Genomic DNA, 26,479 nt, shown 5'->3' on the forward strand with positions numbered 1-26,479 from the left:
TGGGGGAAAAAAATCTGTGTTTAGTCTCGTGAAATCAAAATGAGTTTACCACCTCAGAGATCTTGCTAATTTGGGGAAGAGTAAGGGACAAGCTGCAATTCCTGCAGCAAGGAAATCAGTAGCAGTGCTATATGAGCAGCACGGGAAAGAAAAGCAGCCCACTTCATACATATGGTACTAAACAGTTCTTTGAAGTTCTTACCATTGACCCCAAGGTGTACATTAGTCAAGTCTCCTGGAAACATTACCTATAGCCCTACAAGAACACAAAAAATTGTATTTTTACTATAATGGACCCCAAAGGTACTAAACTTAATTCAATCAGGTTTATCCAGGATCCGTCCAGTGTAGTCCACATAATGCTGGATGGGAACCCGGAGGACTGAGTCCAAGCCCCTGCTAGCGCAGGCAACTCCGCCATACCTGTATCAAGCTGTCTGTCATTGGCAGCGGGTGCTTGGCTCTACGCCCTGGCCGGCGGCAGTGCAGTCGAGGGCCCATGCTGCTGGAGGGGTTGCTCCAGACAGGGCGCTGGGGTCAGGGCTGAGCAGGGCTGGTTCGGCTGAAAGCCAAAGGGACAGAGCAGCGTCCAGGGTTTAACTAAAGGCCACTCTGCCTCCAGCCCCACCCTGAGCTGGGCCCCAGGCCTGCCCCTGGGCCAGGCTCACCGAGCCCCGAGTCCCCCTTGGCCAGCACCTTCCACCTGAGGGGGCCCTGGGATGCCCAGGGCGTGGAGGGGAAAGGGGCGCAGGCCGGCAGCCAGCCTGGGCTAGGAGCAGGAAGGGCTCGGGCCAGTGGAGGTGGGGCACCATGGCAACCCCCAGGATGCTGATCACCTGCTCTCTCAACTGCGCACGCGCCCCTTTCCGCCTCGCCCACGACCGCCTTCCCCCAACACGTGACTGACAGCGCCGCTGCCCATTGGGGGGGGCGGGGAGCGGCGCACAGGAAGGGGCCGAACAATAGGCGGGGCGGAGGCGGGGCTTAGCCGGGAAAGGGCGGGGCCTGAGTGGGGGGGAGGGATTCGGACTCAGCAGCGCAGAGTTCGGGAGCCGCCGCCTGCCAGCGGGAGCGCGCGGGTCGCTGAGGTGAGGTACCCGCTCCCTCCGCCTCTCGCTCCCCTGGCGGGCCGGCGCCTCCTCCTCCCCTCCCCCCCCATGGGGATATCGATATGTCGCGGGGCCGGCTCCCCTCCCCCCGCCAATGGGGATATCGATATGTCGCGGGGACTGGCCTCCTCTAGCGGCTGTGTCCCGGCGAGGGCGTGGGGGATGGGATGGTCGCCTCTGAGGCTCGCTGCCCTTGGTCGAGAGCAGGTTGCGTGCGTCCAGCAGGTGCCTGTCTCCTGATCCCTGGCTGCGGGTGGGGCTGGGTGAGGTTTGCTCCGCTCTACGTTACTGCTGATTTCACTGATTAATCTTAGACGTGCATGTCAGTGGGAAGCAGAAGAGGACCCTCCCCCCGACCTCCCCCCCCCCCCCAAAAAAAAACCCCACCCCCCTTCCACACACATCTCCCTCTGTCCTGCTTGATCCAAATGCTTCACTGCTCCACACTGATCCCGTCTGCATGTCTACACTGAGCTGTGCGTCAGAGACACTTTGCATGTCTCAAAACTTGCAGTCCAGGTTAACTGTCTGTGGTATCTGAGCCCATCGCCCTGGTGTATCTGAATGCCCAGGGCTTCTCATCAGTAATTTCTCCAAGGCAAGGTGCATGACTTAAGCAACCGCCTATATCAGCTTGAAATGACAGGAGTGAACATGGTTGGTTGGGGTGACTGAAGAAGGGCTACTGGGTTGAAGGTGCATCTCATTTCTTGATCTCTGATCTCATCTAGTACGTCATCCCTAGTATCTCAAGCTTTGATAGATGGGTCATAGATTTTTAAGGCAAGAAGGGATGATTAGATCATTGTTACGGATCTGGAATCTGTGCTACACCCCAGCTTCTAAACTGTCTTTTGGAGGAACCCCTTCAGTGTACCAGATCCCCAAGGGGTCCTGCTCTTCTTTAAAGGTAGGCCACTTTAAAGGTGAACTCTGCCCAGTGAGTCCAACTGAAATAGATTCCTGATTTTTACATTTTTCAGGGACTGATGTATCTCAGCCAGGCAGCCTTTTCAAAACAGAGTAGGGAGTATTAATTGGAACACAGCATTGGGAAGTTCTTAGGTTAGCATAGAGAAGCAAAGGTTAAGACATCCTGGCCAAGCCAGTGCTCCACCCAGCAAAAGGTGTTGGGGAATCCATTTGTTGGCTCTCTCCCCTCTCTTTATCAGGCTACACTCCAAATTAAGTGTGAATAATCCACACTTTTGAGTGATGTACATTATATCGACCTAAGTGCTGGTGTAAACAGTGCTATGTTGGCAGGACAGCCTCTCCCACCGGCATACTTTGTTGGCAGGAGTTATTAAAGTGATGGGAGAGCTCTCTCTTGTTGGCTTAGCTACTACAGTGGCACTGCTGTAAGTGATGTAGTGTAAACATAGCCTCAGTCCCAACTGAGAGCTCTGTGTCTCTCCAAATGCCAGCTTTTATCCCCAGCCACCTAAAACCTCTTAGTCCATTGTCCTCCTACAGAGCCACATTGTGTTTACATGTTCCTGAATTCACATTTTCCCCCTGCCAGTCTATTCCACCTCTCCTGCTCTGCCCCAAGAGCAGAGTTAACCCTTCTGCAATTCCTAGGTAGCAATGCAAGGTACAGAGGGAAACTGAGGCACACATAGGCATCATAAAAATATTACAGAAAATTCTCACTTTGTCACAGTCACGTAGTCTGACCTTTATAACACAGGTCATAGATTTTCACCCAATTACCCCAACTTTAAGCCCAATAACTTGTGTTTGTCTAAAGCATATCATCCAGAAAGGCACCCAAGTCTTAATTTGAAGACTCCTGGAGATAAAGAACTCACCATTTCCCTTGGTAATTGGTTCCAGTGGCTAATAACCTCACAGCTAAAAATGTATGCCTTTATTTCTCATTTCAATGTGTCTGGTTTTAACTTCTAGCCAGTGATTTTTGTTATGTCCTTCTCCGCAAGATTAGAGAGGCCTTTAGTACTGGTATTTTCTAATTGATTCTTTTCCATAACCTTCCTTGGTAATTTGTTCTATTGCAGTATAATTTCTATAGTTATCAAGTTCTTCTAAAATGTAACCTCACTTTTCCCCAGCTCTAGTTTAAACCCATTACTATTTGGTGACTTATGATAGGAATTGGTCATTCCATGTATTTGAAGACTATAATGTCTTCACATGTCCAAATCTTATTCTTTTGCTTAGGTCTAGACCTCTGTCACTTTTGTTGCTGTGATTTCAAACATTGTATTGTGAAGCAGGAATTGTAAAAACCATGAGGTTAAAACACTGAATTGGGACTCAGGAGATCCAGGTTCATTTCCTGTCTCTGTTTTTGACCATATATATAATGAAGACAATGCTTTATAACCTTAGATAAGTGTTTTGAGGATAAATCCATTAGTATTTGTGAAGTGTTCATATATGAGGGCCATTTCAGTGCTTGTATAGGTAGTTTAGATTGACTGATAGAGATGTTATAGGAAATAGCTAATGTGAGGTGGGGTTTGGAGTCCAGGTTGGAAGCTGATGAGAAGGAGAAAAAATTTCCAAAGGGTGTGGAGATTTAAACTGAGGAAGACTTTGTCTCACAAGTACTTGGTCAGTTTCCACATACAGATAAAGCAGTCTCGTCTTTTAAGAAAAGTTCAATTTGAGGGATCAGATGCACAAGGACAGTCAATCATAGGCCTTGTGGATGTGGATAATCACAGTAAAGCTAGTACTGATTTCAGTGGAAGGCTGTATATTGTTGATTTAAAAAGAGTCATTAAATAATGAATGTACTGGGTAAAGAGTGAAAGGCAAATCTGCATGATGTGCCTCACTGTTGCTGATATGTGAGAATGGCCAGAACTGGTTAAAATAATAACAGAACCAGGAAATAACTTAGGTGCTAGGATATACAGTAAGCCCATAATAAACAGGAATAGTCCTCTTGGCAAAACAAACAGGCATTTTAAATGGGCTTTGGAAAATGAGCTGTTGCATATAAACCTGCATCCAAGGCTTTACAGGGCACATACTACTGCCTTGAATTGGAATAACTGAGTCTTGATTAGGAGTTTATGGAAAGGATAAAACTAAAGTCTGGTGAATAAATAGAGAGGATGACTTCATTTTATATGAGCTCTGCATCTGCTGCTGTGTATAGATAACTCTTTTCAGGGTTTCTGCAGGGCAGCTGATTTCTTGATGAATCAGCTGATCAGACACAGAGCTAATTTTCATGGCTGTCCAGGAAGAAAACATTTTCCACATGCAACCCTTAATGGCCACTGGTTTTCGTTTGCAGCGGTCAGACTGGCTATGAGAATATTCTCATTTTAGCAAGGAATTTCTCATTTCATGCTTTTTGTACTAATTATCTTCAGAAGTCAGTGACTCTTCATTTAAAAGGACAAATGAATTTTTATGCTTAGCACTGGACTGATGAGGAAATGCAATTGTGAATCATAGGAGATGCGAGTTAATCCTTCTCCTTTTCCCTTAATAAATCAAGAGACTTTTGGTAACAGATTTAAAATATTAATATGGGAGGGGAATTGAGATGGCTGAGAATTGTATGGAGTCTTTTACTTCTAAATCTCTAGTTTCAATATGAGCCAGGTTGACAATAGCTTAAAATTGATACTGCCTTTGTGATTGAAATAGCTGTTGTGTACTGCTTGTGCTGTCATCCAGTTTCTGTATTTCAAAAGCCTCACAAACTAACTGGCACTCTTTGTGGCAAAGAGGCCAAGAACTGAATGAGCATGGAGAATAAAGTCATTGCCCCTAGTGGAAATCTGTCCAGGGCAGAGTTAAGGCATGTTGGTGGGACATTGAGGGGAAATTTGAACTATTGCTACTCCTGTCTTGTCTTATCTATCTGAAGACTTTGTCAAGCACTAAAGTCTCCCTTTATATAATATATATACCAGATATATTAATATATTCAAATATATAAATTCTAACTATGACAGTGGCTTGTGGTGGAAACAGGATATCCTGTTTCACTAGAACATAATTGTGCAGTTTCTTTAGGAAGAAACTATACTATGCGATGTATGTAGCTAATCTGCTTTTCAAACAGATATATATTGTGTAAATGGGGTAGGATCTGAGACTTGAATAGGAGAAAAAAAGTTAAGAACTACTTACACAAGTTAGATGTCTTCAAGTCAGCAGGGCCTGATGAAATACATCCTAAAATATTTAAGGAACTGGCTGAAGATATCTTTGAGTCATTAGTGATTATCTTTGGGAACTCTGGAGGATGGGGGCAATCCCAGAGGACTCAAAGAGAACATATATAGTACCTATTTATAAAAAGGGGACTAAAAAGACAACTCCAGGGAATTATGGATCTGTCTATTTAACTTTGGTCCCCAAAAAGGTAATGGAGCAAACAATCAATCAGTTTGTAAGCGCTTAGAAGATAAGGTGATAAGTAACAGTCAATATGGATTTGTTAAGAACAAACCATGTTGAACCAACCTACTCTCCTCCTTTGATGGAGTAACAAGCCTTGTGGATGAGGGGAAGCAGTAAATGTGATATATCTCAATTTCAGTAAGGCTTTTATGCTCTCTCACATGACATTCACATAAGCAAACTAGGGAAATATAACCTGCTATAGGGGGGTGCACAACTGGTTGGAACATTGTACTCAGAGAGTAGATATCAATGGTTCACAGTCAAGCTGGAAGGGCATATCAAGTGGGGGCCCGCAGGGATCTTTCCTGGGTCCGTTTCTCTTAAATATCTTCATAAATGGTTTGGATAGTGGCATAGAGAGTGCACTTACAAAGTTTGCGGATGATACCAAGCTGGGAGGGGTTGACGCTGCTTTGGAGGACAGGATTACAATTCAAGATGATCTCGACAGTCTGGAGAAATGGCCTGAAATAGGATGAAATTCAATAAGGACAAATGCAAAGTACTATTCTTAGGAAGGAATAATCAACTGCACAAATACAAAATGGAGTGATTTAGGTAGTCCTGAGAAAGGAGTACTGCAGAAAAGGATCGGGGGATTACAGTGGATCACAAACTAAATATGAGTCAACAGTGTAATAGTGTTGCAAAAAAAGTTAACATCATTCCGGGATGTATTAGCAGGAGTGTTGTAAGCAAGACACAGGAAGTAATTCTTCCACTCTACTCAATACTGTTAAGGTCTCAACTAGAGTATTGTTTCCAGTTCTGAGCACCACATTTTGGGAAAGATGTGGACAAGTTGGAAAAAGTCCAGACAAGAGAAACAAAAATGAGTAAAGGTCTAGAAAACATGACGTACAAGGAAGAATTGAAAAAATTGGGTTTGTTTAGTTGGGAGAAGAGAAGACTGAAGGGGACTTGAATACAGTTTTCAAGTACATAAAGGGTTGTTATAAAGAGGAGGGTGACAAATTGTTCTCCTGATCCACTGAGGATGGGACAAGAAGTAATCATAGAATATTAGAGTTGGAAGGGACCTCAGGAGGTCATCTAGTCCAACACCCTGCTCAAAGCAGGACTAATCTCAGCTAAATCATCCTAGCCAGGGCTTTGTCAAGCCGCAGCTTAAAAACCTCTAAAGAAGGAGATTCTACCACCTTCCTAGGTAACCCATTCCAGTGCTTCACCACCCTCCTAGTGAAAAATGTTTTCCTAATATCCAACCTAGACTTCCTCCAGTGCAACTTGAGACCATTGCTCCTAGTTCTGTCGTCTGCCACCACTGAGAACAGCCTAGCTCCATCCTCCTTGGAACCTCCCCTTCAGGTAGTTAAAGGCTGCTATCAAATCCCCCTTCACTCTTTTCTTCTGCAGATTAATAAGCCTAGTTCCCTCAGTCTCTCCTCATAAGTCTTGTGCTCCAGACCCCTAATCATTTTTGTTGCCCTCCGCTGGACTCTCTCCAACTTGTCCACATCCTTTTTGTAGTGGGGGGCCCAACACTGGACACAATACTCCAAATGCAGCCTTACCAGTGCCAAATAGAGGGGAATAATCACTTCCTTCGATCTGCTGGCAATGCTCCTGCTAATGCAGCTCAGTATACTATTAGCCTTCTTGGCAACCAGGACACTCTGCTGACTCATATCCAGCTTCTTATCCACTGTAACCCCGAGGTCCTTTTCTGCAGAACTGTTGCCTAGCCCGTCGGTCCCCAGTCTGTAGCTGTGCATGGGATTCTTCTGTCCTAAAAGCAGGACTCTGCACTTGTCCTTGTTGAACCTCATCAGATTTCTTTTGGCCCAATCCTCCAATTTGTCTAGGTCATTCTGTATCCTATCCCTACTTTCCAGGGTATCTCTACCACTCCCCCTAGCTTAGTGTCATCTGCAAACTTGCTGAGAGTACAATCTACCCCCTCCTCTAGATCATTAATGAAGATGTTGAACAAAACCAGCCCTAAGACCGACCCCTGGGGCACTCCGCTTTTGACCAGCTGCCAGCTAGACATGGAGCCATTGATCACTACCCGTTGAATCCAATGATCTAGCCAGCTCTCTATCCATTTTATAGTCAAGGTATATCACGTCCACCTCTTTCCCCCCATCCACAGAGCCAGTCAACTCCTCATAGAAGGCAGTCAGGTTGGTCAGGCATGACTTGCCCTTGGTGAATCCATGTTGACTGTTCCTGATCACTCTCCTGTTCCTGTTTCTGTTCTTCTCTTCCAAGTGCCTTAAAATGGATTCCTTGAGGACCTGCTCCATGATTTTTCCAAGGATTGAGGTCAGGCTGATCGGTCTGTAGTTCCCTGGATCCTCTTTCTTCCCTCTCTTGAAGATGGGCACTATGTTTGCCTTTTTCCAATCATCAGGGACCTTCCCCAGTTGCCACGAGCTTTGAAATCACATCAGCCAACTCCCTCAGCACCCTCAGATGCATTGCATCTGGCTCCATGGACTTGTGTATGTCCAGTCTTTCTAAATAGTCCTGAACCTGTTCCTTCAGCACTGAGGGATGTTCTTCTCCTTCCCGTTCTGTGCTGCCCAGTGCAGTAGTCTGGGATATGACCTTCTCTGTGAAGACAGAGGCAAAAAAGCATTGAGTACCTCAGCTCTCTCCACATCCTCTGTCACTAGGTTGCCTCCCCCATTCTGTAAGAGGTCCACACTTTCCCTAATCTTCCTCTTGTTGGTAACATACTTGTAGAAACCCTTCTTGTTCCCCTTCATGCCACTTGCTAGCTGCAACTCCAGTTGCACTTTGGCCTTCCTGATTTCATTCCTGCATGTTTGAGCAGTATTTTTATAATCCTCTCTAATCTGACCATCTCATCTGACCAAGATTCCACTTCTTGTAAGCTGCTTTTTTGTGTTTAAGCTCACAAAAGACTTCTTTGTTAAGCTAAGCTAGACGCCTACCATATTTGCTATTCTTTCTGCACATCGGGATGATTTGTTCCTGCGCCCTCAATAAGGTTTCTTTAAAATACAGCCAGCTCTCTTGGACTGCTTTCCCCCTCATATTAGCCTCCCAGGGGATCCTGCCCATCAGCTCCCTGAGGGAGTCAGTCTGCTTTTCTGAAGTCCATGGTTCATATCCTGCTGTTCTCCTTTCTTTCTTTTATCAGGATCCTGAACTCGACCATCTCATGGTCACTGCTGCCTAGGTTGCCACCCACTTCTACTTTCCCTACTAAATCTTCCCTGTTTGTGAGCAGCAGGTCAAGAGGAGCACGGCCCCTAGTTGGTTGCTCCAGCACTTGCACCAGGAAGTTGTCCGCAACAATCTCCAAAAACTTCCTGGATTGTTTGTGCTCTGCTGTATTGCTCTTCCAGCAGATGTCAGAGTGATTGAAGTCCCCCATGAGAACCAGGTCATGTGAACTGGAAACTTAAATTACAGCAAGGAAGGTTTAGATTAGATATTAGAAAAAACTTCCTTACTGTCAGGGTAGTTAAGCACTGGAACAAATTATCTAGGGAAGTTATGGAATCTCCATCATTGGAAGTCTTTAAAACCAGGTTAGACAAACACCAGGCAGGAATAGTTCAGATAATACTTAGTCCTGCCTCAGTGAAGGGGACTGGACTAAATGACCTAGCAAGGTTTCTTCCAATCCTACATTTCTATGACTCTGATATCTGGATTTTTTTTTAAATGTACCATGCAAGCTGGAAAAGGAAATAATTAGTATGTCATTAACCTAAAATGTGCTTTACACTTAATTTACCACTTTCCCCATTATAAATGCCCTGAGTGTATGAGATTTCAGTATCAAAATATGTTTAGGGGGTGTTAGTGAATCTTAACTGTAGCACCCCTGTGAGGACGTGCTCTCCCTCTGCTGAACAGCTGACATATACTTGGTGACTCTTTATTTGGTACCTTTGCTGCCATCATCTGGTATTGACTCCTTTCTCTTTTATACTTAGAGTTAAAAGGCTTTAGTCGTTTCTCCCCAGGAACTTGAAACCCAGAAATGCACTCTACCACATGATAATTACTAATGTAGTGTCACTTCAAGAAGCTGCAGTCGGGTGTCTAAATAACTTAGTTTCACGTATCAGGCTTAGTCTTAAAGTTAGTAAAAATAAAGTACCTTATTTATTATTCAAAGAACAAATATAATCTAACGTGGAACTGTAAGCGTTAAAGAAATAGTTTTATACACAGAAACCTCTCTTTTTTTACCCTGTCTATGTAAGTCTATCTTGAGCTTCTATTTTATTTACATATATACATACATATTGTGCTATGACCTGCCTGTGTCTCATGTCATCTCCCAGTGTCAACTCTTGCTGCTAAATTACTGGGATGGCTTTGGGAGTCACTCACTTTCTCAGGGGAGTTTCTCATCTCCAAAGCCAACCACAGTCTGCCTATGTGGGAATCTTCTGGGACACGCAAAGATGACCTCTTTTCAGGCTCCCGCCTCAGCTCTACTAACCCGTCTTAAGTTAGCCCACCTCTCCAAGCAAGTCCAGTCAAACCTCTGACTCCCAATGGTTTCTTGTGATTGCCCTGTCACAATTTTGACTCTCCCTTCCTGAGATCCACTGGTACTTTGACGAACCCCCCCAGAGGCTCTAACCTCTCTGGTGATGTCATCAGCCTCAGTAGTTCCTTCACATCCCCTTTTCCATCACTTTAGAAAGCATTCCATTATGAGAGGAGAGAGGAAGCATTTTTATTCAGTCTTCAAATGTTGGCAAATTGGTCACAGTGGAAGAGGAAGAATTTTTTTTGTTCAGAGCACTGCCTGTACCACAGACTCCTCGGTAATGTTGGGCAAATTATTAAATATCTCTCTGCCTCAGCTCCTCATCTGTAAAATGGGGATAATACGATTTCCTTGCCTCATAGGGGTGTTGTGAGGGTAAATTAACGCATGTTTGTGAGGTGTTCCGATACTACGGTGATGGGAGCCACATGAGTACCTCTAGACAAGGTTTATTCACAAACTTGTTTCAAATTCACTGATACTGTAGTGAAGATAAGTATTCAAGATGTTTCACTTGCGAAAATGGTAACTGGATTTTGCCTTTGTATTCTACAGATACCAACCTTGTGTCTGAGTGAAAAATCTTTTCCAGGATGGCTTTGAATTGCCTCTGTGGAGTCTTGGCAGTCTGTTTGATGATTTTTCCAAGCACTGTTTCTTTCCAACAGGACCAGCCCAGAGTGTTACTATTATCTTTTGATGGATTTCGATGGGATTATATTTATAAAGTCCCAATGCCTAATTTTCATTATGTCATGAAGAATGGTGCTCATGTTAAACAGGTTACTAATGTTTTTGTTACAAAAACTTATCCTAATCATTATACAATGGTGACAGGTCTCTATGCAGAGAGTCATGGCATAGTTGCTAATGAAATGTATGATCCTGTCCTGAACGAAACTTTCTCCCTGAACAGCAAGAACATCTATAATTCAAAGTTCTGGGAAGAGGCCTGTCCAATATGGATCACCAACCAAATGGAAGGACATAGAAGCGGAGCTGCTATGTGGCCTGGAACAGATATAAAAATACATGGAGTCTTTCCTACACACTATATGTTTTACAATGAGTCTGTTTCATTCGAAGATCGAGTTGCCAAACTGATTGATTGGTTTACATCAGAAGAACCCATAAATTTTGGTCTTCTATACTGGGAGCAACCTGATGCGATGGGGCATATTTTGGGCCCAGAAAATCCACGTATGGGCGCAGTCATTAGTGAGATTGATGACAAGCTGGGATATCTTGTGTTAGAGCTGAAGAAAGCAAAGTTGTGGGACACACTGAATATCATAATCACAAGTGACCATGGAATGACACAGTCCTCTTCAGAAAGGCTGATAGAGCTTGATCAATACGTGGCTAGAGAGCTGTATACAATGGTTGACCATTCCCCTGTAGTAGCCATTTTGCCAAAAGAAGGTAGGAACTATAGTGTCTAGAGAGAAAATGAAGTATCAAAATGGTCTTGCTCTTGTGGGCTTGGCTCATTATTCAGGTCCGTAATCATAATGAAGCCGATGGGACTTCTGTCATGAACTGATTTGTGTGGGTTAAGGTTTGCTGGCTCATGCCCTTGTTTAGTATTGATAATTCTGTCTAGCATAGCTTTCGAAAATGGACTTGCTCATTTTTAAATTATTGTACTACTTGCCAACCCAAAATTGTGACAAACATGGTGTGCTTACGTCAATACCAGATACTTTTTATAAACACTAAAGATTGTAAGATCATTTGTAGCATTATCTGACGTTATTTAGAACCAGAGTGCTTGCAGGTATGGAATATACCTTGAAGATTCCTGATGTAACCTTTTAGATAGTGTATGTTATGTGTCTTCCCTGCCTCCTCAATCTATGAAGGATGTGAGTCAGTTTTACAGCCTGAGCTAAAAAATATGGCTCCTTAGCTCAAACTATTGAGAATCATGCCTGCAGCTCTGGGAGTTGCTAGCTCAGTCTTCGATGTGTCTGCTAACATGGTGGCCATCATACTAATCCCTCTTTCGATATATCTCAGTTTGGACCTGCAGCAGCTCTGCCCTTCTGTTTTGCATCTCTGGAGCAGAACTGCCAATTGTGTCATACAGAGTAATGGTTTTGTGACATTGGTTATTCCGAAGGCACCTATCACCTTGAGAAATTTGATGTGGGTGAGCATCCAGCAAGGTTTTTCTATATTTATTTTGACTTGAATCACCAAGAGCCTCATGCTGGTTTTTCTTATTGACTTCAGCAGGGTTACCCCTGATTCTCACCAGCATAGAAAAAGAATTAGATCACGACTCTCCAGCAGTGACAACTAGTGCATTAGTCTATAATGATATCCCTGAAATATAAAACTTCTTTTTGGTTCTGCGCTGATTATATAACAGACAAGAAAATAGTGGCACAGAATTTTAAAATTGAATGCAGAGGGCCTTCTCCCTTAAAATATTTGCAATATATTTATGATAAAGTTGTTTTTTTTAACAATTTCTACCTATTTTTATAATTCCTGTCCATGAAATATAAACATGCATTGATAGCTGATCTAGGTCCTAAGTCTAGGTTGAATTTTAAACAAATAAATACATTTAAAACAAAATCCATCCAGAGGTAATTGCTAAAAAATTTCATCTTTTGCCTGAAAGTGCAGATCTTCGTGTTTTGTTATTTCAGTCCTTTAGTTTGCTAGTAATATAAAACTAGTCTTTCATAGGGATAGGTAAAATTACTTTCTTTTTCTCAATAGGCTTTTAACTCTCTTTTTGAATTGTCCAACAATTAACTACTTCAGTTACTAATTCACAGTTAAAGGTTTTATTTTCAAGTTTTGTGTGGAATTATGTTTTAAGAAATTAAATAAAACAGTAAATTCTTATAGCTATTTCTGCAGCTCAAAATTTAGTCACTATTCTCTTGTTTAACTTGTTCAAGTCCCCAAGGGTCAGTAAATCTATCAAAAACAAAGCAATATGCCCGTCTTCAGCAAGGTGAGGAAAAACTTGTTCTAAAAAGACAGGAGTGCAGATACTTTCTGCAAAGGTAAACCCATGCTTCATTGTATCTTATCTTCTTACTTATAGTTGACAGGTTGAAGCCAATGACTTGTATCAAAGATAGAAGCTGAGATGTTTTTTAGTGTTTGCTAAGAGTTTGGTGTATCAGATTTCTCCTATCAGAATATGCTTCTCTTTTCCCTGTTCTTCCCTGCACTGCTCACACCATCCAAAAAAAAAAAAAAAAAAAGAGAGAGAGAGAGACTTGACATTTTTCAGCTTGGGTAACCTCAGTTGTGTGATATACTTAAGTGGTATTTGAACCTTTCTGGGTGAAGTACATCTTCCTACATGCTGTAAATTATAGACCAAATTCTGCCCTTAATTTACATACAAATGTGACTAACTTTAATCTGAAGCTAAGGTTATATGTCCAGGAAGAGGTTTCTATCTCCTCTGCGTCTAGGATTGAGAAAAGAGACTGAAATGCTTTGTAGAGGGGATGAGTTTTGTGGGAAGGGAGTATACGTGTACAACCACATTGCCTTCAGTCAGAATATAATGGTGTAACTGACAACAGAACTTGGTCTGGCAAACAGAGGAAAGAGAAGAGAGAGAAGAGCTAGTCATAAGAAGCATACCGTGACCTTTTTGTTAAATAAAGTAATAATTTTAGCCCCAAAGACAAATAAGGAACACATGGTGACCATTAACAATCACACTTCCTACCCTTCAGTACTGAATTTGGGCGACTCCTTTTTTAGGCTGCAAAGAGACCAATAGTCAGGGTCTGGCTAGCTGCCTAAATTGAAATGTGTAAAAAAAGAATATAGCAGCTTTATTTCTAAATATCAGTTGCTGTTGCAGAAACTTCCTGCCCAGCTAGAGTAAGAGCAATAAAAGTATGATTTGCACAATGCATGTGACATAATCCTAAATTATATCGTAAAGAGATTCAGCACGTTGTGCAGGCTCATTACTATTAAAAGAGAGGGGAAGGCACGATAGCAAGGGAAAGCAAACTGCAAATTCTTAATATTGAAAAGTAGGCACGTATATAAGCAAGCTTAAGAACTGAAACCACATCTGTTTTCAAACCAAATGTAATTAAAAATTCCTTCCTCATCTGTTTAATCTGTCAAATCCTGGATTCAGAGTTCCTTCTATGAAACTTGATGGCATAACCACCATCTAAACAAGGCCAGGAAGGCTATTTTAGGTGACTGCTCTGTTCTGTGTGATTAAGTGTCACTGGGTACCCAGTCATGCCATCACCAGAACATAAGAACGGCCATACTGGGTCAGACCAATGGTCCATCTAACCCAGTATCCTATCTTTCAACAGTGGCCTATGCCAGGTGCTTCAGAGGATGGATAGAACAGGTAATCATCAGGTGATCCATCCTATCTGCCATTCGCAGCCTCTGGCAAACAGCAATCCCTGCCTATTCTGGCTAATAGCCATTGATGGACCTATCCTCCATGAACTTATCTAGTTCTTTTTTGAACCCTATTATAGTCTTGGCTTTCACAACATCCTCTGGCAAGGAGTTCCAAAAGTTGACTGTGTGTTGTGTGAAGAAATACTTCCTTCTGTTCATTTTAAACCTGCTGCCTATTAAACTCCCATTGATTTCAGTGGGAGAAGGATGGGGCCTTGTGAGGCAGAGTGAAACGGAAATGCTGAGCACAACACACCAAGAAAGGAATTGAGGACAATGATTTTTGGTTACCTTTATATTTTAAGATGGAATGTACTATATAGATGAATCTGTTTGCCTGACACTTTCAACTCTAAGACCCTGTTTTCAGTTGATTATAACTTGCCAAACTTAACCATTGGATCTGAAATTTTCCAGGCCAGGTGGCTACCTCAGGCTGACTTTTTTAAACTTTCCGCTAAAACAGTTCTGTTTTTTCAGTGAATAAGATTAGGGGAAAATACATTGTGTTGGCTGTGGTTTTTTTAAAAAAATTACAACCATTTAACTGAAGCTCTTCTGCTTCCATGCTTTATCACAGGGACTTGAAATTTGGCAGGGACTCAGGCTTGTGAGGCTAGGGCAGGGGGCTATAAAATTGCAGTGTAGGCATTGGGGCTGCAGCATGAGCCCAAACATCTACACTGCAATTTTATAACCCCTTAGCCCAAGCCTTGTAAGCCCAAGACAGCTGACAATGGGTAGCTGCGGGTGTTTTATTACAGTGTAGACATATCCTATGGTGTTAAGGATGTGCCTTTTATTGTCCCTGTGAAAATCTAACTAAATCTGGCCAAGTTATAAACCTCTGAAAAAATCTATTTGCACATGCTCAGAAGTGCCTTTGGCAGTTAAATTATCCAAATATCCACCTGTACTGAGAACGCTCCATCCCCAGGATGAGCAAAGGCAGAGCAGAACTTTCCCTACAGTTGCATTTCCTAGCTGTTGCTGGTCATTGTGGCCACAGGCATAGGAAGTAAGAGCAAGGAAACTCTCTCCTGGGGTCTCAGTGCCTCCTTTGCTGGGGTGCTGATGGTGGAGGACTGGGGACAATGAGGGAACAGCCTGACTTGAATGCAGAGGGGTGATAAATGGGAGGGTATTGCAGGAACCCAATGGTGCAAGGAGGGAAGACAGGACCACAAGATATGGGGAAGCAAAGTGGGACCAGAGTAGTGAGGACAGAAAGGGATGGGGAGGTATATAGGTGCAGAAGGGGACTGGGATGGGGGCCATGGGGGTAGATAGGAGCAGAGGAGAACAGACTGGCTGTGGGCACAGGAGCAGAAAGGTATATAACCACTAGAACACACTTTCCCCCAGAACCTGTAATTGATTGCACAGGCAATTTTCATTCTAATATTTCCTGACTTTTAAATGCTTGACTTTGCAACCTTAATGTTCTTTTAATGTAGTTGTTATGTAACATAAATGAGATTTAATTACTGATTTTTAAAAATATCTCTGCACAAATACAAGTCAGTTTACTTGTACACAGGAAGGATATTAGTTTGTGTCTTGAACCTTCACAAAGGTGGTGAATGATTTTTCAGAGAGATCTGAAAAGACTGAGATTATTGTTATAACTATAGTAACACTGTGGGTGGGTTTTTTGTTTTTATGTGGCTTTAAGCTATTTGTATGGGGACAAATAAAAATATGTGAGCTTCAAGGTTGTGTATAGAGCTTAAAACTTAAAAAGAAATTGATCTCCTTGGGGCTTTTGGCACCAAAGGCTTTCAAAGTGGAAATGTAAAGCCTTCAGCTCCTGCTGAATCACAGGAGAGTAGTGTTATAAGCCGGGGATGAAGACAAGGGCAGATTCCCAGCATCAGACAATATTTCTTCAAAGCAGCACCTTTGATTCCTCCAGTTTTCATTAGTGGAGTCTTGACATTTACTGATACTTTTTTTTTACTTCACCATGCCTCCTGGACCCTGCTATTTATTACTTCTTAGCGCTATTCCATGCATACACCCTTTGCACTGCTCCTTCCCTATTACTCTCCCCTCATCTTCCTCCACTTCCCATTCCATTGCTGCTTTTATAACAAAATTTACAGAAAATAGAAATAGGTAAATGATAAAAATAGTATAGAAATAGCTAGATTTCTATAAGGAGAGAGAAATAGATCTAGATTGTAAGCTTTTTGAGGCAGAGAATGTCTTTGCTCTGTGTTTGTACAATGCCTAGCACAATGGGGTCCTAGTTCATGACTGGGGTTCCGAGGCACTATATACAAATAATAGATGATGATGAACAGAAACCTGTAGATTAAAATCTTAGAGGAAATATAGAAACTGGTGGAGGTTTAAAAGAAAAGTATAAAAAACATATTTATCTAGTTTGAATATTCAAGTTGTGCATGCTGTTAGAGGATGTAACTCTCTGATCTTATGAATGACTTTCATCTTCCTTCCCACTCCAACTTACTGCTGGTTTCTTGCTTATAGTATTTTGTATTAAATGAAGTTATAAACTCCTCGGGCAGGGACCAGTTTTTGTACCGTGCCTAGCACAGTAATGTCCTAATCTGTATTTGGGCCTCTGGGCATTACAAGAACATTAACAATAATAAGCGAAGAATTTCCAAAGACCGAATATATCATTAGGATCATATAATACAAATTTGGACATTTCCCCTGAAACATGAGCTAATTGGCCAGCTGTGCATCTTTGATGCCATAATAGTGCATAGTTGGGACCTAACCACCATTTGAAGAAAATTGCTACCCCCATCATTTGAAATCATGAAATAAAGAGGAGAAAATAAAATGAATTAGGGGCAGGTACCAAAGTGGGGACTGAAATTCTTTTAAAATAAACACTATGGACTTAAACTGGAAAGTCAATAAAATCTAGTTAATTCCCCTCCATACAAGATGCTTCTATTTGAAGATTTTTGGCTTCCCATTAAATTAAGGTTACCTTTTCGAGGCTGCCATGGGAAAAATCAGCAGCTCCCAATGCAGCTTTTTAAAGGAAGATAAACTCTAAAGCAACCCAACAGCCCCTGAGGTGCTACTGAGCACCGTAGATGGTTTCAGGAGAAATGTGGCAATTCCCTTTGAAGCTCTGCTCCCTAAGAAATCTGTGGGCACTGAACAGAACATCAGAGAAAGTGTCGCTTCCCTGCTATCAAGCTTTATATGCAAAGGGGAAGAATTAGTTTAACCACAAAAGGGCTTAACTAAATTCCCCCTAACTGAAGTGAATATGTGAAATTCATATACTGCTGTGCACAATGATGATAAAATAAAAAGTAGAATATTTTACTCTTGTGTTTAAGTAAAAAGAAAATCACAACGTAAAAGCCCTGTTACAAACCTATATTGAGAGGACATCACAACTTAGTGGAATATGCTCTTATGGTCACGTGATTTCACCAGACCCACCCAAAGCTCTTAACACTAAAATTATCACAGCATCACATACTGTCTATTTAGAACTTCCTTTAAAACTAAATTCTGTTCTTGAGTGTAACAATTATTTTATTCTTCTTACCCAGTGCAGAAAAAAGGTAATTTAAGCTACTGGGAGCGTGTATATTATGTGATTCTTCATTATTACTTGTATTTTGTCACTGTATTAAGTTCTTGTTTTGTTTGTTCTGAAGGCAAACTTGATGAAGTGTATGAAGCCTTGGTCAATGCTCATCCAAACATGACTGTTTATAAAAAGGAGGAGATTCCGAATAGATTACATTATAAACACAACAGTAAAATTCAGCCAATCTTAGCAATGGCTGATAAGGGATGGGAAATCTTACAAAACAAGTCTGATCAACTTCTCTGTAAGTATATCTTTTTTTCATTCTGTTTCAGATCTATAATTCTTTTCTATTCAAAATAACACAATAAGGTTATTAAATTCTTAACCCCCCTCCAGCCCCAAAAGCCCCATAGCTGGTTTCAATTAGTAGGACTAGAAAGTCTTAAAACATATGGGTGCAATTTTCAAAAAACCCAGAGGGAGTTAGATATACAGTCACATTGAAAGTCAGTGGGACTTTTGCTCCCAGCTCCTTGTAGGGGTTTTGAAAATCAAGTCCTAAACTGGCTTCAAAAACGTTATCTGATCACAAATACTGTATAACTTTAAAAAATAAGCAACTTCTTCTTGCAAGAGCTGGTTCTTAGAACTCTTAAGAACCTAGGGTCCAATTCTGTAAAGTATGGTATGAAGGCATGAAGTACTGCCAGCTCAGCCTGTTCAGCTGAGTGTGATTAGTCTCTAGTACAGAATACAAGAATTCAGAAATTGGAGAATGCTTTTGTTAATCTAGGCAAAGAATAGCCTAACCACACGTTGTCTGATTGGAGGCTTTTCATTACAAGGTTAATCTGGGGCGCTTATGTTTGGAGGTGATATTCTCAGGAAGTGTAAATGCTGATTAGTGAATCAGATTCTGCCTCATGCTTCTACTTTCCACTTAAAAATAGAGCTGTCAAATGATTTAGAAATTAATCAAGATTAATCATGAGATTAAATCGCAGTTTTAATCACACTCAAACAATAATAGAATACCATTTATTTAACTATTTTTGTGTTTTCTACATTTTCATATATATTGTTTTCAGTTGCAGCACAGAATACAAAGCGTACAGTGCTCACTTTGTATTACAAATATTTGCACTGTTAAAAAGATAAACAAAAGAGAGGATTTTTCCATTCACCTCATACAAGTACTGTTGTACAGTCTCTTTATTGTAAAAGTGCAATTTACAAATGTAAATTATTTTTTTTCACATAACTGCACTCAAAAATAAAACAATGTCAAACTTCAGAGCCTACAAGTCCACTCTGAATCCTACTTCTTGTTCAGCCAATCAGAAGTAAGGGTGGCAAGGTATATAGTATATTGCCACCCTTACTTCTGCACTGTGGCTTATGGTGCCTGCAGCTCGTCCTGCAGATCAAGGTGGGCTCCGTGCTGTCGCACGGGGGCTGCATCTTTCTGGAGCTCAGGGCCGTCCCACAGCCCCCTGGCCACTCCTAGCTCAGGAGAGGTGCCATTTCAGATTTGGGGATGTGTGTTTGGTTTGGTTTGGTTTTTGGAGGGGGGCAATGTGGTCTCTTTAAGCAGCGCACTCAGTAGCCTGAACGCTTTTTCAGCCAGCAGCAGCTGCTGTCGGCAGCACTCACTCCTGATCCAGCAGCAGCAGCAGACAGATTCTTGTTCCCCACGATGACTTGAGTACACGGAGACAGGGGGACACCCCAACATCAGCCTCCCTGCCCCCGCTCTGTGCAGCAAACAGGAGACAGGCTCCCAGTCCGGAACATCTTGGCCACAGACAGCTCCATGCGGGGGGGGAAGGCAGGTGGAGCAGTGGAGCAGAGCGACAGGAGGAGAGGCACCCCTGCCCGGAGGCATGCAGCAGTGCCCCACTGAACACAGCGCCCTGGATGGTGGCCCCGCTCGCCCACTCCTAAGGCCAGCCCTGTCCAGCAGGGAGGGGATGGTGCAGGGAGCTGGGCTCCTGTCTCCTCCCTGGAATGTATTTTACCGGCTCTCCCAAATCGCCCGCGGACCATGGGACAGGGTCACAGTTGATTAGTGCAGTGCGGTGGGGGGGAGAGACCACTGGAGTCACCCAGGACGTGGGTCCTGCTGCAGCGGACGCGCCCTTTCCCTGCTTCGCATCCTGGCAGATGCTGACAGTGTCCTTACCCCTCTCCGCACATAAAACAAACAAATGGATAGATTATTGCAGGGGGAGGGGGTGTGCAATCGGCTCCGAGGGGTTGGGAGGCATTTCAGTAATCTGGGCGTCTGGTTTGGATATTACGGAGTCTTTCGTCCCTGGCTGCCTCCTGCTCCCTGCTGCAGCTGGTGCCTCCCTCTGCGCCCGGCCATGGCCGAGTCCCGTCTCCGGAGGTGTGAGACTAAGGCTCCTTTAAAAAAAAGGGATGATTTGTTTTGAGTTAATTGCATGTGTTAAATGCAATGAATTGACCGCTCTAATAATAATTCTACATTTGTAAATTGCACTTTCACAAAGAGACTGTAGGACAGTACTTGTATGAGTTGAATGGAAAAATACTATTTCTTTTGTTTCTTTTTTACAGTGCAAATATTTGTAATAAAAATAAAGTGAGCAGTGTACATTTTGTATTCTTCTTTGTAGACTCTTTTAATCTACTTAATTTGTTTTGCATTAATCGTTTGTTAGCCGTGATTGACAGCCCTACTTAAAAGCAAACTTTCCAACTGTTAAAAAACTGATGTCTTCATAGCCTACCAAATATTTTTACTGTTCATAGTAATGCAATTATTTCCTCACTTTTTTCCCCCTCCATGATGCATCTATTCATGTGCACACATTTCTCGTGTTGTAGGGCAGCCTATGAGCTCTGAGACAAAGGCTCTTTTCAAGAAAACTGCATTGAAGCACTAGTTGCAAGACTGGTTTATGTTCCTGTCACCATATTTTTTCCGTATCATTGACAGGCATGTGGGGCAGAGGATGAGTCAGGTCTTGAACTACTCAGAATTCCAGAAGTCTGGACATTGGCCAGCAGTCAAATAGAGGCTGAGTAATATGCCCCCACGCAGTATGGAGCAGCCAGCCCAGTTGCAGAGTAGAATTCTCCCCTTTAAGTAGAATCCTAGATGAAGCAGGCTTCAGTGCATAAAGCCTGTGAGTGCACACTGAACTCTAAAGTCTTGTGAGCTTACTCTTCATAGCCCTCTCCTGGCGCTGATTGCTGTTGGGTCATCTCCTCTGTCCTCCCTGCCAATACAGAAGCTTCCCGCAGTACATTCTTGAATGCTTTGTCTAGCTTTAAATCACCCCCTGGTGATTTATGTGAAATGAATGCCTAAAAGGTTAACATTATGATTCACAATGTGTAATATTATCACTCCGATAGTTAGTAACTCCTTAACGTTTGTGCTCTTGTTCAAAAATGTGATTGTTAAATCTTTGCTACAGTAAATTAGGCCATTTTCCCCCCTTTTGCATCATGGATTCTCTGGGAAAAGGTCCAAAGATTCAATATTTCATACTTTTAGTGAGCAATGTAAATGTTTGCTTAAGAACTTCAGGGTGTCAGTAAGTTTGATAACTCACATTTTTTTCTCTTTCCAGTGGGTAATCATGGATATGACAACATCCTACCAGAAATGCACCCAATCTTCTTGGCCCATGGTCCTGCCTTTAGAAAAAATATCACTAAAGAAGCCATGAGCCTCACAGATCTGTACCCCTTATTGTGCCATCTGCTTGCTATCAATCCATTGCCAAACAATGGGTCATTCAGCAATGTGGAGGATATGCTTATTGGGGAAGTTCCAAGAGACCCACACCCTAGATATTATGAACAGGAGTCCTATGCCTATTTTATAGGAGTTTTTCTTGGTAGCATTCTTGTTTTTGTTTTTCTTTTAGTTTTTATTAAACACTTAACCCACAGCCAACTACCTAGCATGCAGGTGCAACACACTGAAATTTCCCAGCCGTTACTACAAGGCTAATATTAAACTTTCCAATGGAGGCACTTTAAAATAACTTTATTGTTTTTCTTAGTTATTTTGAGCTTAAAGGAAGTTTTCCCAGAAATTATGTAGGTGGATCTGCAAAAATAAACACATGCAAAGTGAAATGAAGTGAGTGCTGATCCATTGATGCACTGGAGTACATGTGTAACAGCTGCATGCAGGGAAAGCATGTTTCTGTTGCACTATATAACCACTTGATTTTTGAGAAGTTGGAAGCCCCTTTAGATAAACCTGGAATGATATATATGTAGATATTTAGTAACCTTAAACCCTTGGATACCTCATCTTGAGCTAATTTTATTAGGGAAATAAAATCATATTAGATCCGCTAAGCTCTTGGTCTTTATCTTGTGGATTTAAACAAATCACTGATTTAAAAAAAAATGCTAGTGTAAGGGATCCACAGTAGGAGGATGGGCAGGTTAAATATATTCTATCAAAAATGCTCCCATTTTGTGCATTCAACATAAATATCACTAGAATAGTGTTTGTACAAGTTGCAAAGCTATATACGTCTCTGAATTCTCTCTAAATTATAGCAACTAAAATACATACCTTGATATATTTCAGTGTTGTTACTTTAGTAATCAGTCAACATTAAATTATTTGAACCTGTATTTAGTTAAAATGTTTAGGACTTCAGTGAACTAAGATATTCAATAAGGAAATGAAATAGGAAAAAAAATCATAACTAACAAGAACATAGCTGGGCCTGTATTATAGTATACCAGGAAATGCTGGGCTAAATTATCAAAAGGATTGCTGCAGGATTGCCATCTCCTGGAGGTAATAGACAACAAAATATTGGACACAGCAGGGCAAATCCACCCCTAGCTTAAGCAGGTGTGATTCCACTGATGTCAATGGAATTGTGCCCCTAATGGTCAGCAATGAGCTTGACTCAGTCCTTTTAAATAATGTATCTTTGCCAGATGGGGGATGTGTAGGACTTTCTTAGCAGTCACAGGACAATCTGCATCACCTTAAATTGTTTGTTGTAGAGAGGAATCTGGAAAGTTTCCACAGAAACTATAGCTGTGTACGCTGGATACTGCTGAGGAATAATGTGGCAAGGAGACCCTCTCCCATTCAAGATAGACGGTATTGTAACTCTAAGTTCTTAAAAACTAGCATAGTTTCTTTATGTAAAAAAAAAATCTCTGAATTGTAAAGGGTGGCTTTTGACTGAGTGTGGATCAAACTGAATAGTCTGAAATAATGAAGCAAGAGAATTGACATAATCAGCCAGAATTCTTCCTTGATGCAAGTTGTGTAGCAACAGAATTTAGTCATGACCTGTAACCATAACTAATTCCACTTCTGTAGCAGACATCTTTATAACTGAAATAGGCCACTATGTATTTTAGTCTCTAATTTTTAGTAGGCAGTGTTGTGCATTTCTAATTTGAGTTATATGACCCACAGAAGGCTGGTGAGTATTTCATGTAGGAATCCATAGCTTGTCAAATTGGGGTGGGGAAGAATACTGAAACTGGATTGGTAGCCACAGTATTAAGTTTCAAAATTCAGCAGTGTGTATAACTTAATCTGACTCATATCCGTCTTTGCTTAGGCAAGGCAAATCTCCCTGTGGTGGCCACAGTGGCTGTAATGTAAAGCTGCCTGTTACAGGAATAAACCCACAACATGTATTTTAGTGAATCAGGTGATATCAGAAAGAGTGGACTTGAGTGGACTTGTCATGCCATTTCCAGTGTTAGCTCAGGAGACAAATAATTTTTCTAAAACAGATGAAAATGGTGTTCTCAGTAGTGGTTAGGACCTTGAAGCTCAGAGTAGGTGAACCTAAAATATAATCAGGCTACCAGTAAACTTTACCCAAGAAAGGTCAGGATTCACTGCAATCTTTACTTTGGCCATTTTGTCCTCAAGAATTAGATAGAAAACATTATGGATGGATATTAGGTGGAGATGTTTTGATGTATGAAATCTCCACCTTTTCTGATTTTAATAGCCTTTATGCAATTCTTGCAGATCAATTAAATATTGAATGCATGTATTGACATACAGAACTGAGACCTACAGTCTGACAGCTCTTCTGCATTGTGGAAGCCTAAATAATTGACACTGTTCATTAGAAGTTACGTAGTAAATTTTGCTGTCTGTTTTCAGTAGCTTCTTCATGCTAGCTCTCTCCCATCCTCCCACTGACTGGTTTTAAAGGTTTCACACAAGATAGAAAATGTGATCTGTCTTTGCACAATTAAATAGTTATACACTATAGTAGTGGAATTAGTGACTTTTTAGCAAACTGCACAGTGAGCAATTAAATTTATATCCTCAAGGATACAGTAAGCAATTGCGATTTAAAAAAAAAAACAGGTTAAAAGTTGTATAACTTAATCTGCTAGGCAATTTATTCATTTAGGGGAGAAGAAATTCAGTACATCTGTCAATAATAATTGCCCAGAATTCTCATACCCAAACATACAGTTTAGTGAAGAGCAATGTGTTCCATCTCAGAGAAACTTCTGTATTTGTGAGCCCATAGCCAGAGGAAAAAGGGATTCTAGTAGTCACAAAGCTTATTTAAGTTGAAGAATGCATTACGCTATAAAAATAAATGAGGGGAAATTTGTGTGTTCAGCTATTAGTTTGATTTTTATATCCTACATAATCAAAGATGTCTTAGGTTTCCTGCAAATATTCCTAACAGATCGACATTAAAGCTTATTTTATTTATTAAAACAAAACATGAAAACAAGCTATCTGATATGGGTTCAGTTGACAGATGCACAAGCCTAAACCTGTAAGCACAAGAAGTGGTCCCATTGGAGAAATGTTGCGATAAATGCTCCATACGTTTCTCTTTAAAAGGGCACAGGGTGTGATGTGTGCCTTTTTGAGTACTTTAAGATGGTGTGTGACTGAGTTAGTGGAAGCTGGGATTAAAATATATTGCAACTGCAAGTTTAGGGAATGGGCAGGCTTGCACTGTTAAAAAAATACTTACTAAACTGTGGCATGCTTAGAGCTCTAGTCAAGAATGTTCTGTCCTATTTGCACTTGTAAACTCCAAATATTTTATAATTGCGATTAGTGCTCAAGTCATAACTAAGATTATGTAAAAAATCCAAACTTGTAACCGTTTCAAGAAAAGATTTAAGAGGACTGTGTTTTAATTACTGTTGTAATTATTTCTAATGAATAATAAAGTAACATGGGAGAGTGCTGTTTTCATAACTGGAATATGAGTGAGTCCGGTGTCTCGGATATGAAATGTTAAAACCTCACCTCTATTCATCTTTTTACTTTGACATATGCAAGTTAACCCAGAAAATATTTTTATGAAGATGGTTAAGTTAACAATTACTTATTGCTGTCTTTGCTAGCTTAAATATTAAACTACTCTGGAGAGAAGTAAGGTGGGTGAGGCAGTATCTTTTATTGGATCAACTTCTGTTGGTGAGAGAGAAGTTTCACATATGCCAAGGAAATTACTCTGCCAGTTGAAGCACTGAAAGCCACAATTAGAATAGGACTGGTTTAATTCTTCACTTATTCTACTTCCTCCGGGGTATCCACAGCTCTACCTCTTTCCCTAAAATTCAAAGTTTTAGCATAAAATTCAGATGCATCAGATTTCCAATTAATACTCAAGCTCAGAGGTCATGATCATGTAACATGCATAGGGCACTAATACTGTGCTTCGTTGCCAGTAAACCTGGCCAGGTGCCTTCGCTACTGAAACTGAGTCTGTGGTCGTCTTGGATGGTTTGATTGAGGTCTGCTGTGTCCGCTCTCTGTGCAGCACTGGGACAGCACACTGAAAGAACACGTACATGCAGCCAACATCTGACTCCAGCACCAGCTGCTTCTTCAAGGACAGCGACAACCCTGCTTTCTCCAGCAGCAGGGATGCATTGATGTCTATTCACTGGGTCAGTACTTCCCTGGCTAGTGAAGACTGGCAAGAAAAACCATGAATCCCAACTCCAGAACCTTCAAGGAAACTGCCTAGAACTCAGATCTATCTAGCACTTGTCCCCTCAAGATGTTGTTGCCAGAGGGAGAAAGTTCAGTATGAGTCTGGGTGATTTTATCTACAAAGCAACATGAAAACTTGTCACATGGAGAAAAACTAGACAATTAAATGGATTTTAGTAGATTCTGTGCAACATGTTATGGAGGTGAACAGACTCTCTTCTCCCTCCCTCCCCCCATGTGCACAACCTTGCCCATATCTTTTTAAAAGGTGTCCTCTCAGAGATGTGGTCCCTCCAAGTAGACTGGGGAGGAGGAGCTTGCACTGCTGCAGTACTGTTCTCCAGCAAAGACTGCACCTGGGGCACTAAAATTAATTTAAGAGCAATTTTAAAAGAAAAACTATGTGATAGTGCCATACACTGATTGAACAGAGTATACATCAGTAAGTAATATCAGCCAGTTAAAAAAGTATGGGTTGGATGAATGGACTATAAAATGGATAGAGAGCTGGCTAGATTGGGCCCAATGGGTAGTGATCAATGGCTCCA

General features: G+C 41.6%; 1 protein-coding gene and 1 long non-coding RNA gene across 2 annotated transcripts in view; one reads left to right on the forward strand and one right to left on the reverse strand.

Moving 5' to 3' along the window:
* LOC137150887 (uncharacterized) overlaps window positions 1-615 on the reverse strand; it is a 29,652-nt gene extending 29,037 nt beyond the window's left edge. Inside the window, exon 1 of the long non-coding RNA XR_010919112.1 lies at window positions 424-615. This is a non-coding gene — a long non-coding RNA (uncharacterized lncRNA). The remainder of the gene's footprint in view (window positions 1-423) is intronic.
* A 409-nt stretch (window positions 616-1,024) lies between these two features.
* ENPP5 (ectonucleotide pyrophosphatase/phosphodiesterase family member 5) lies at window positions 1,025-25,193 on the forward strand. Its single transcript, XM_067544932.1, has 4 exons — window positions 1,025-1,088; window positions 10,570-11,436; window positions 18,096-18,272; window positions 21,574-25,193. Exons 2-4 carry the CDS (start codon window positions 10,608-10,610, stop codon window positions 21,957-21,959), a joined length of 1,392 nt encoding a protein of 463 aa, XP_067401033.1. The 5' UTR covers window positions 1,025-1,088; window positions 10,570-10,607; the 3' UTR covers window positions 21,960-25,193.
* Window positions 25,194-26,479: the final 1,286 nt, after the last annotated feature.

Source organism: Emydura macquarii, unplaced genomic scaffold, assembly GCF_026122565.2.
Source record: "Emydura macquarii macquarii isolate MOO-44397 ecotype Brisbane River unplaced genomic scaffold, CSIRO-AGI_Emac_v2 contig_1039, whole genome shotgun sequence".
NCBI lineage: Eukaryota > Metazoa > Chordata > Testudines > Chelidae > Emydura > Emydura macquarii.

What these genes read in the sequence shown, in the direction of transcription:
- ENPP5 (XM_067544932.1), top strand. Translation starts at nt 10,608, where the DNA reads ATGGCTTTGAATTGCCTCTGTGGAGTCTTGGCAGTCTGTTTGATGATT. An exon ending in AGCCATTTTGCCAAAAGAAG is followed by an intron (nt 11,437 to 18,095) that starts GTAGGAACTATA and finishes TTTGTTCTGAAG; the next exon opens with GCAAACTTGATGAAGTGTAT. An exon ending in CAAGTCTGATCAACTTCTCT is followed by an intron (nt 18,273 to 21,573) that starts GTAAGTATATCT and finishes TTCTCTTTCCAG; the next exon opens with TGGGTAATCATGGATATGAC.